This window comes from Spinacia oleracea, chromosome 5, assembly GCF_020520425.1.
Source record: "Spinacia oleracea cultivar Varoflay chromosome 5, BTI_SOV_V1, whole genome shotgun sequence".
Classification (NCBI taxonomy): domain Eukaryota; kingdom Viridiplantae; phylum Streptophyta; class Magnoliopsida; order Caryophyllales; family Amaranthaceae; genus Spinacia; species Spinacia oleracea.
Genome location: NC_079491.1, coordinates 77,695,316 through 77,707,127, shown reverse-complemented (window position 1 = coordinate 77,707,127; position 11,812 = coordinate 77,695,316). Strand labels below are relative to the sequence as shown.

Sequence of the window (11,812 nt, the reverse complement as noted above, 5' to 3'; positions counted from 1 at the left end):
ATTTGGTGCTCATACCTAAAGTGAAGCGCAATGAGAACTCAACTCAAGCATAATCGACCAAAAACAAAATTTTCCACTTATTTGGGGCACCCCCAAGCTTATTCAACAACAATTCTAAACTACAACTATTTTTGCATTTTTTCTTGATTTGATTTTCCTCTTTTTGCGTTTCAAATGAAACTTTTCATGCCTTGTTTTTCTCTATTTTTGGCTTTTTCAAAATTTAATTCTATATTTTTTTCTTTTTGCATCAATTATTCACTATGTACAACATTCTTCCAAAACTTTGCCATTCACACCAAACAACATTCATTCCTCAACTTTGCATATTCAATCCAAAACATCAAGCATCATAACTCTAAGCTTCACTATTACTTCTAAGGGTGAAAACAAAACAAAACAAAGGCTATTAGGCTTGTATTGTGCTCATAAGAAATGAAGGGTCAAGGCTCAAATGGCTAGCAATGGGGCAAGTGCAAACAAAAACATATGAGAAAAATAGAAAATAAAGTTCTAAACTAAAAAGAAAAATAGTCACCGAAAGAAATGCCTCTATCGTCCCCTAAAGTAGTTCGGTCGCGGTCTCGGGAAGGAAATGGTCAAACTCGGGAGACAAGAAAGTCAATGCTAAGGATCCATGCCACTCAATGAATATATATGTGTTTGGGCTTATTTTTGAACATGAATCTCACAAAGGAGCAAATACCATTCTCTCCGGCTTCAAATCACTAGAGAATTCAACACCATCTTACCACAAGCCAGGAGTTCATGACGCATGCTACCCAAAGTTCAACCAACTTTCTTGACACCAAATCCTAGACTCGACCCAAGACATTAAGAACCGTGTAAAAATCTACCAACTAGGAATAAAAGCATTCTAATCTACAAGTTCCGATTTTATATGCCCCAATCAAGAATATTGCCTAAGAAAGCCTAGAAAACTTGCCTTGACGAAAAAGAAATCAAAACAAAAAGAAAAGGACGAAAATAAGAAAACACACCAAAAAGGAAACAAAAAGAAACAAACACAAAGAAAAAGAAGAGAAACTAAAAATCAAGCTAACTCAAACTAAAAACAAAGAAACAAGCATGTAATGGTATGATTTCAAAGCAATGAGCATCAACAAGTAGGCATCCACAAACAAAACTCCCTCCAAGCTAGAATTAGGCTATGTCCTCAAGGCCTAAAACTAAGCAAGGAGGGGCACAACTACCCATCCAACCAAATGCCCAATATGATGTATGCCCGTCCCCAAAAGAATGCATAAGAGTTGGAAGGATGTTACCGGAAGTATCGTGGGAGCAAGTACCGCAAAGAACCGTTAAAACCAGAACAAACTCACCAAATATGGACGGACAAGGCACAAGGTGGAAAGTGAGAAACCACCGCAAAGAATCATACCAAAACAATGCTCAAAAACCGCGTGGTGCCTCCCGGTAGCGCTCGTTTAACGTCATTAGCTTGACGAATCCCCCCAAATTCATGGGGGTTCATGGAGATCTATGGAAGCAATGGAACCAATCGGATCGCCTAAGTAATAATGCTTGAGGCGATGACCATTCACCTTGAAAGGAGCCGTATTATCATTCCGGATCTCAATAGTACCGTGCGGGAAAACCCGAACAACAATGAAAGGACCGCTCCACCGGGACTTGAGTTTACCCGGAAACAACTTCAACCGCGAGTTATAAAGGAGGACCTTCTCTCCCTCCTTGAACTCTCTCTGCTCGATCCGAGCATCATGATATTGTTTAGACCGGGCCTTGTAGATGCTCGCCGAGTCATAAGCATTCATACGGAGTTCCTCCAACTCATGAAGGTCAAGCAAGCGCCTCTCTCCCACACTAGTCAATTTGAAATTCAGGGTTTTGATGGCCCACATAGCCTTGTGCTCAGGTTCCACCGGCAAGTGGAAATTCTTACCATAGACAAGCTTGTAAGGAGTCATTCCTATAGGCGTTTTGAAATCCGTTCTATACGCCCATAAGTCGTCATCAAGCTTGATGGACCAATCCTTGCGGTTCTTGGCAACCGACTTTTCAAGAATAGACTTGATTTCACGATTAGTAACTTCCACTTGGTAGCTAGTTTGGGGATGATAACCAACACCGACCTTATGATGAACCCCATATTTTCGCAAGAGGGCCTTGAATTTGCCAAGGGCGAAATGGGATCCTCCATCACTAATCACAGCCCTAGGAACCCCAAAACGCGGAAAAATGATCTTTTTGAAGAGGTTAAGAACCACTTTGTGATTATTGGTAGGCGAAGCAATGGCCTCCGCCCACTTGAGACATAATCAACCGCAACAAGGATGTAGAGGTTCCCATAAGAAGAGGGGAAAGGGCCCATGAAATCAATGCCCCAATACATCGAACACCTCTAATTCTAAGATTGGAATTTTCGACATCTCATGAAGTTTGGAAATATTCCCCGTCCGTTGGCAACGATCACAAGCCTTGACAAATGCCCAAGCATCCTGAAAAAGGGTGGGCCACCATAGCATGCTTTGAAGTATCTTGGAGGCGGTTCGATCACCCCCCATATGCCCACCACAAGGGGAAGAGTGGCACATACGGAGAACACTTGGGAACTCCTCATCCGGAACACACCTCCGTAAGAGGCCATCCGGGCACCTTCTCAACAAAGTGGGCTCATCCCAAATGTAGCGCTTAGAATCATACTTCAACTTGCGGCGTTCTTGAGATGTGAGCTCTTCCGGAATTTCCCTGCAAGCCAAGTAATTTACAATATCAACAAACCATGGGAGTTGAATGCTCCCAACCATGTACAAAGTATCATCTCTCAAAGCGTCCTCGATAGGCACATCATCTTTAGCCACACTTCCAAGTTCTAACCGAGAAAGGTGGTCGGCCACCACATTCTCGGCTCCCTTCTTATCTCGAATCTCAATGTCAAACTCTTGGAGAAGGAGTACCCAACGAATGAGTCTCGGTTTGGCCTCTTTCTTCGCCATAAGATAACGAATGGCCGCAGGATCCGTGTACACAATTGTCTTTGACCCTACCAAATAAGTCCTAAACTTTTCAAAAGCATGCACAATGGCGAGAAATTCCTTCTCGGACGTGGTGTAATTTGCTTGTGCTTGGTTGAGGGTTTTAGACATATAATAGATCACATGAAGCTTCTTGTCTTTCCTTTGACCAAGGACTCCCCCAACAGAGAAATCACTTGCATTACACATTAACTCAAAAGGTAGAGACCAATCCGGAGCTTGAACTATAGGGGTAGAGATGAGAGCATTCTTGATGGTGTCAAAAGATTTGAGACATGCGGAGTCAAAATGAAAGTCACATTCCTTTTGGAGGAGGTAGGTGAGAGGCCGGGCGATCAAAGAAAAATCCTTCATGAACCGCCTATAGAAGCCGGCATGCCGAAGAAAGGACCGGATCCCCTTAACATTTACCGGGGGAGGTAACTTCTCTATCACTTTGATTTTTGCTCGATCAACCTCAATCCCACGATGAGACACCTTGTGCCCTAGTACAATTCCTTCCTCCACCATGAAGTGGCACTTTTCCCAATTGAGAACCAAGTTGACCATTTCACACCTTGCAAGACACTTCCCAAGATTGATGAGGCATTCGTCATAGGTGGATCCTCCCACCGAGAAGTCATCCATGAACACCTCCATCTCTTCTTCAAGCATATCACCAAAAATGCTCATCATACACCTTTGGAACGTTCCGGGAGCATTACAAAGCCCGAATGGCATCCGCCTATAAGCAAACGTTCCATAGGGACAAGTGAAAGTAGTTTTCTCTTGGTCTTCCGGATTAATTGGGATTTGAAAGAATCCGGAATAACCATCAAGAAAACTAAAGTACCTGTGCTTGGTTAGACGCTCAAGCATTTGGTCAATGAATGGGAGGTGAAAGTGATCCTTTTTGGTAGAGAGGTTGAGTTGACGATAGTCGATACACATGCGCCACCCGGGTACCGTCCGGGTGGAAATAAGTTCCCCATGTGAATGCTTGACTACCGTCATCACCCCTTTTTTGGAACCACATGGACCGGGGATACCCATCGACTATTCGAGATAGGATAGATAACCCCGGCTGCCAAAAGCTTCATGATTTCCTTCTTAACCACCTCTCCCATAGGTGGGTTAAGTTTTCTTTGCCTCTCACAATGTGGGACAACATTGTCCTCAAGCTCGATATGATGCATGCAAAGGGTTGGGCTAACACCCTTCAAATCACCAATGGTGTAGCCCAAAGCCCCTTGATGACGTTTCAAAACATTAATGAGCTTGAGCACTTGCTCGTCATCCAAAGAGGAATTGATAATGACGGGGTAAGAAGAATTTGAACCAATAAAGACGTACCTTAGGCTCGAAGGTAGAGGTTTTAGCTCTACCTTGGGAGCTTCCTTACCAATTTGGGGGCATGATCATCCAAAGCTTTCCTTCCATCAAGCACGAGCAAGCATTGCTCCGATTGATCACAAGGTGGGGTGGAATCCATTAGTCTCTTGTATTTAGCCGCTTCAACCCCTTGATCACCTAAGCCATCTCTATTCAAAAGAGCAAACTCAAGTGGATCGTTAGTGGTGAGCAAATGCTCATGCATGTCATGCACCAAAGGATCAAAAGAGTCTACCACGAAACATTTCTCATTGGTAGAGCTAGGGTAGCTCATGGTTTTATTCAAGTCAAAGAACAAGCTATCCATCCCTACTTTCAAGGTAATGTTCCCTTGCTTGACATCAATTATATCCCCCGCCGTGGCTAAGAATGGGAGGCCTAGAATAATAGGGACATGCACGTCCTCATTAATGTCTAGGACCACAAAATCAACGGGGATCACAAATCCACCAACTCTCAAAGGTACATCATCAATCTTGCCGATAGGATATTTGACCGAACGGTCGGCAAGTTGCAATGTAATGTTGGTTGGGACAAGATCACCAACTTCAAGCTTGGAGAACACCGAATAAGGCATTAGACTAACACTAGCCCCCAAATCACACAAGGCGTTGCTTATTTCAAGCTCCTTGATAGCACAAGGGATAGAAAAAGTACCCGGGTCTTTGAGTTTGGGTGGCATTTTGTTTAGAATAATAGCACTACAATTTTCGGTGAGATTCACCGTCTCCTTTACGTCACAATTTCGCTTCCCACTCAAGATTTCCCGAGGGAATCGTGAGTAGGTAGGCATTTGTTTTAGTGCATCCGTAAAGGGGAGAGTGATATGCAATTTCCGAAGGACGTCAAGAAATTTTGCGAATTGCACATCCAACTTGTGTCTTATGAATCTTTGGGGGTAGGGAAGTTTAGGAGTGGGGAGGGGTAGAAGAGTTGCCACCTTGGGGGTGGTAGTATCACCCTCATCATTAATGGGAGGCTCCTCTTCTACCGCATCAATGTCACTCGACTCAATGACTCCCTCTTGATCTTCCCCATTGGGTTTAGAGACCTTATTAGCTCTAGGAACATCATCAAGGATTTTTCCACTCCTTGTCACTATAGCATTCATTTGCCTTGGAGCATGACTTTGGGGTGGAAGAATAGTAAGCGCATGATATTCCCTAACGGTACTAGCAAGTTGAGCTTATTGGTTTTCAATCACCTTCAATTAAGTGTTGGATTGTTTGAATCCATCCTCAAACTCAATGTTCTTCTTGACTTGCGCCCCCACAAACGACTCCATGAGAACCTCAAGATTCGACTTGAGAGGCGGGAGTGGTGGAGGTGCAACGCCATAACGTACCACTTGGGTTAGATTGATATTGGTTGCCAAAGGTCCTCGGTCCATTGAATCCGGGAGGTGGCAAATGAGATGCACCATAAGGAACTCCTGAGTTCAAAGGATAACCCCCACTTGAGGCACCCCTAAATTTCCCATAAGAGTAGTTATAACCCCCTCCACCTTGATGGTTGGGATTATAACCCCCTTGGTTGTATTGGCCTTGATTGCCAAAACCTTGAGATTGACCGTAGGGCACTTTGCTTTGATAGCCTTGTGCTCTATAGCCACCTCGGCCTTGGTTATCATACCCACTTCCTTGGCCATAGCCTTGGTGGGGACCATACATGGAGGGCCCTCTAGGTTGCCTAGCAAAATTAGGATTGTTAGGGTTATCATTCCTAGACCTCTCATTGATGGCATTAGCATACTCTACATCAAACTCTCCTTCATACGAAGGGCCATAATCCACAAATGACAAGTTATGAACTAAAGGGCATGCATCGGGGGAATGACTATAGTCTTGGCAATTTTCACAAAAGAATGTGCCCGGAGGCATTGAGCCATAAGAACTAACCTTTCCCTTCCCCTTATTGAGAAGAGTTGCCGAAGGAGGTGGAATTGTGGACGGAGATGGTGGCTTGCTTGCTGCTCTTCCCGCAAATGGTGTATTTTCATGCTTCTCTAATCGCAAGCTAAGCTTCTCTATCATCCGTGCTTGCTCTATGGCGTACACCGAACCCTTACCATCCTCATTCCTACTTTTTCCATCATAACTTCTTGCACCTACATGCCAAGATTGGTAGTTTTGAACTACATCTTCAATTATCTCCTCAATTTGATCTTCCGTTTTGTTCATGATGGGGCCTCCTGCGCCCGCATCTAGACTTGTTTTGGAGTTTGGACTCAATCCTAAGTAAAAGGTTTGTAGCAACAACCACTTGGGAATCCCATGATGAGGGCACTCCCTTTGGTACTCCTTAAATCGTTCCCAAGCCTCGAAAAGCGATTCATCACGCCCTTGCTCAAATGATTGAATCTTGTGGCGAAACTCCGCCATCTTCCCATGAGAATAGAACTTGTTCAAGAAGGCACTAGTTACTTCGTTCCATGTGCGAAGTGAGTTGGGCTTGACCTCCTTGCCAAGCCAATCACTAGCACGCCCAAGCAAAGAGAAGCGGAACAAAGTCAACCTCACATAATCCGAGGTTACACCGTTGTGTTTTATTGTGTCACAATAGTGCTCAAACTGCTTGAGATGCTCGTGAGGTGACTCATTGCTTTTCCCACAAAAGGGATGACTTTGCACCAAGTTGATCAAGGCGGGCTTGATCTCAAAATTATTAACACATGTAGTTGGTGCTTGAATCCCACACGTAGCCTCAAATGCTCTCGGTATTCCCAAGTTCTTAACCGGAAGAGCCATGTTCTCACTAGCTTGCTCACTCACTTCTTGTTCCGTGTCAACACTCAAAGCTTCAAACCGATTATGATTTGACGAGCTAGAAAGAGCAAGTTTAAGTCTCCTTAGAGTCCTTTCCAATTCAAGGTCAAGAGGATGGAGGATCCTTTGACGAGCACGTCCCCTATCAAGCATAAACACTCAAGAAAACCGTGAGCAATGCAAAGGAAAAACTAAAGCAAGAATGAAATATTTTTTTTGTATTTTCAATTAATGAACTAGTCTCAACTAAACTCAATAACAACGACCGTTCCCCGGCAACGGCGCCATTTTGATAAGCGTATTTTCCGTCGTTGATAGAAAACCACTTATGCAAACAATATTTATAAAACCACTTCAACTACCGGCAAGCGGTAAGAAAAGGGATCGTCCCAAAGAAACGGTGAATTATTGAGTTGGAAGTCAATCTAGTTCGATCAAAGATTTGATTTGAATTGTCACTTTTTAAGAGTCTAAAAACAAATAAAGAACGATGTAAAATTGAATCAAGAAAGGGAAACGTTAGGGAGTCGGGGATAGCCTAGGGAAACCGGGGGAAATCAATTCAACTATTTAGCAATGGTGATCATGCAACGAAATGGTGATTAGGCAAATGGCATCTAAAGACGAACCCGCCACCTCTCGGATAGGGAACGCTAAGCGTCTAATCCACGGAAGAGCTTTCGCCTAATCCTAGACTAAACTAACTAGCATATAATAGGTACCGCCATTTGATCAACACAAGATAGGCCCACAATGTCTTGCCAAACCTATCCTATGGTTCCACGGAAATCTAATCGAATAGCATTTGCAACTACCACTCAACTAGCATGGATTTCCTATCATCAAATCTTATTTAATCACATGAATCAACCAACAATCAATAATCTATTTCCCCTAATTCATCCCCTAGTTTCTCCCCTTTCCCTAACCTAAAACTACTCACTAGTCATCCTAACAATCAAGTTATCCATTAGTTCAAAACTAGCTAACATGAAATTAAAGGAGAAGAAGTAGAGAATTGGAAACTCAATTGCAAAATCAAATCAAAAACTTAAAATCAAAGTAACAAGCAAAATTGAAATCAAGAACTCAAGGTATTGAGGAATTGCAAAACAATTATCAACTAAGCAAGTGCAAGAATTAAAGAACTAAGAATTCAATTGCATAAAGAAGATAAGAGTTGAAGAAAATTACTGAATTGATGCTTGGAATTAAAGAGTTTCTCTCTCTAGATTGAAGAACAAAATCACAAAACCTCTAAAATGTATTTCTGAAAATGAAAGCGTAAATTGAAAATAATCAAAATCCTATTTATACTAAACCCCAAAAATAAGAGATTTAAACTCAAAAACTGAATTCCGCGCAGCCGTGCGAACGGGTAGACCCAGGTGCGATCGCATCAGTGCGATCGTGTTGTGCATCTATGCGAACGGGTCCTGCGACGATTCTTCTCCTTCGTGTCGTGCGAACGTGCCCAACAACCGTGCGATCGCACGGCTGTAACTTTTCTAATTCTCAGAATATCCTCATGTGTTCGCACAGGAAATCCGTGCGAGCACATAGAAATTCTGTGCGAGCGCAGGCTTTTGAGGTGCGAACGGGCTATATCCCTTGGAGTTCCTGCCTCCTTTTTGCGGATTCGTGCGAACACACACATTCGGGGCACGAGCACACACACTGCCTTGACTTTGGAGCCAACTTTGTAGACTCGTGCGAGCGCACGTAATTTCCGTGCGATCGCACTGGACCTGCTCGAGCAAATCTCAGCTATTTTCCATCATTTTCAACATTATTACCTGAAAAGCTCAAAGATGGAAAAAAGGAATAAAAATGCAGCAAAACTATATAAAACTATCAAAAAAGCATAATAAAACTCTATAAAATCCTAGCCTTGAGCGACATAAATGCCGCTCATCACATCCTCACCATCAACTACCACAACATTTCTCCTAGACGAAGCTAGGTACTCCAAAGTGACCCGACGGTACGTCTTGGCAGTCATGGTGAAGAAATGTTCCCACCCAAGACCTTTAAGTAAAGCTTTGACCTCATCTGTGACACCCAAATCCCGAACCCTCTCCTCGAGATAAAACTTTGTAGGTCGAATGTTCCTCTTGGAAAATGCGGCAATGTACTCCCAACTTTGTTGGTCCTCAAATTCTATGGCGAGTGTCTCAAGATTCGGAGGAGCGGGGGCCTTTCTCTTAGAAGAAGTACCCTTCTTGGATCTCTTTGACATGATGAAGAATGAGTACCTACAAAACTAACAAACAAAAACTACAAGAGAAACAAAGAGTATCTAATAAAACTATCAACAACAACACTACTCAACACAATATCCCCAAAAATAATCACTTAAGAGCAACCAAACACCAAGAACACCAATATCACAACAACTCCAATATCAACAAGTAAACCAAATATCACAAAAATGTCACTCGATTTGCTAGAATTTAATTAGAATCAATAATAAATCATGAATAACACTTCAAGATAATCCACAATACCACAAACAACAAATATCCAACACCAAATTCCCAAAACAACAAATTAGCAAGATCTCAAGAAAATCAATTACAAAAGCAAGAGAATGAAGAAATAGGGATAGAAAATTGTCACCAAATGAAGTAGAGGTGGCTAAGATCGTTTCCAACTGCTTTACCAAGCTCCAAGTGCTCCAAAAATGTCAAATTTGAAAACTTGAAGCAAACCCTAACTTTTGAAATTTTCTGAAAATTTGTGTTTTTGGTGTTTTTTTGGAAATAGATGATGAATTTGTGTTGGGAAGTGGAAATTATTGATATTTCGGTGGTGATTTTGTTTAGCTACTGCATCATTTTTCCAGATTTTTGCGCGCGCACACCTTTTACCCGTGCTTTCGCACAAAAACTTTTGGTAGTCACTACAATAAATTTCCCATAATCTGCGCGTGCACACAATTTCTCCGTGCGTGCGCACAAAATCTAAAGTAGCCACTTCCTCTTTTTTCCGGATTTGTGCGTGCGCCCACATATACCTGTGCGTGCGCACATGTGTTGTTCATCCAATTTGCACGAAATCCTCCTATCAAAAATAAAAAACTAAAGAAAATAAAATGTTAGTAATCAAAACTAAACAAAATGAAAAGGTTAGAAAACCGGGTTGCCTCCCGAGTAGTGTTTCTTTAACGTCACTAGCTTTACGATACCCCCCGAATTCATGGGGGGTCCATTAGATCCACAACGGCAAATGTGCCGTGAGAGTCTCCAGCAAAATAGTTCTTGAGTCGGTGCCCGTTGACCTTAAAAGTGTCGGAGTAATCAAATATTTCAAAGGCACCGTGTGGGATAACCTTCAAGATTTCAAATGGGCCAATCCAGTAGAACTTGAGCTTGCCCGAAAAAAACATGAGCCTAGAGTTGTAAAGGGGAACGTTATCCCCTTCCTTGAATTCTCTCTTTTCAAGCCGAGCATAATGGTATTGCTTGGAACAAGCTTTGTAGAGGCTATTTGAATCATTGGCGTTCATACAAAGCTCTTCAAGCTCGTGGAGGTCAAGAAGGCATTGCTCACCCGCGCAAGTGAGCTCAAAATTCAAGGTCTTGATGGCCCACATGGCCCTTTGCTCAAGCTCGACCGACAAGTGGAAAATCTTACCATAGACTAACTTTTATGAAGTCATTCCGATTGGTGTTTTGAATGTCGTCCTATACGCCCATAAAGCATCTTCGAGCTTGGTTACCCAATCCTTCCGGTTCTTAGCAGCCGTCTTCCCAAGAATCGATTTGATCTCCCGGTTGGTGACTTCCACTTGGCCACTTGTTTGAGAATTGTAGCTTAAGCCGACCTTGTGGTGTACATCATACTTTCGCAAAAAGGGCCTTGAATTTCCCATGAGCAAAGTGGGATCCTCCATCACTTATCACGGCTCTAGGGACCCCGAATCTAGGGAAGATGATCTTCTTGAAGAGAGCAAGAACCACCTTGTGATCATTGGTAGGAGAGGCTATGGATTTTGCCCATTTTGAAACATAATTTACAGCCACAAGGATATAGAGATTTCCAAATGAAGAAGGAAAGGGGCCCATGAAATCAATTCCCCAAACATCAAACACCTCCAACTCTAACATAGGAGATTGAGGCATCGCATGCCTCTTATAAGTATTTCTTGTTCCTTGACAATGATCAAAAGATTTGACAAAGTCCCAAGCATCACGAAAGAGAGTAGGCCACCAAAGAAAACTTTGAAATACCTTAGAAGTGGTCTAATCCCCCCCCCCATGTCCCCTCCACAAGGAAAGGAGTGACACATGTGAAGGACACTCCCGACCTCATCATTTGGCAGACATTACAAGCGTCATCAAAGTAAAAATCACACTCCTTTTGAAGGAGGTTAGTAAGAGGCCTTGCAATCAAAGAAAAATCCTTGATAAACCTCCTATAGAACCCCGCATGCCCAAGAAAAGAACGACCCCCTTGACATTGACCGGAGGAGTTAGCTTCTCAATGACCTCAATTTTTGCCTTGTCCCGCTCAATTCCGAGATTCGAAACCTTGTGCCCAAGGATAATACCTTCTTGAACCATGAAGTGGCACTTCTCCTAAATAATTCAAAACCAAGTGAACCTTCTCACATCGCTCAAGACATTTTGAGAAATTGAGAAGGAAATCATCATAAGA

The 11,812-nt window shown here is 42.8% G+C and overlaps 1 protein-coding gene and 1 pseudogene across 1 annotated transcript; one reads left to right on the top strand and one right to left on the bottom strand.

Moving 5' to 3' along the window:
* Positions 1 to 4,009: 4,009 nt before the first annotated feature.
* On the bottom strand, positions 4,010 to 5,499 carry LOC130461624 (uncharacterized). The gene is made up of 3 exons (XM_056829779.1): positions 5,113 to 5,499; positions 4,399 to 5,016; positions 4,010 to 4,213 (listed from the first exon to the last, which is right to left on the bottom strand). Exons 1-3 carry the CDS (start codon positions 5,497 to 5,499, stop codon positions 4,010 to 4,012), a joined length of 1,209 nt encoding a protein of 402 aa, XP_056685757.1.
* A 1,157-nt stretch (positions 5,500 to 6,656) lies between these two features.
* On the top strand, positions 6,657 to 6,757 carry LOC130462236 (uncharacterized; annotated as a pseudogene).
* Positions 6,758 to 11,812: the final 5,055 nt, after the last annotated feature.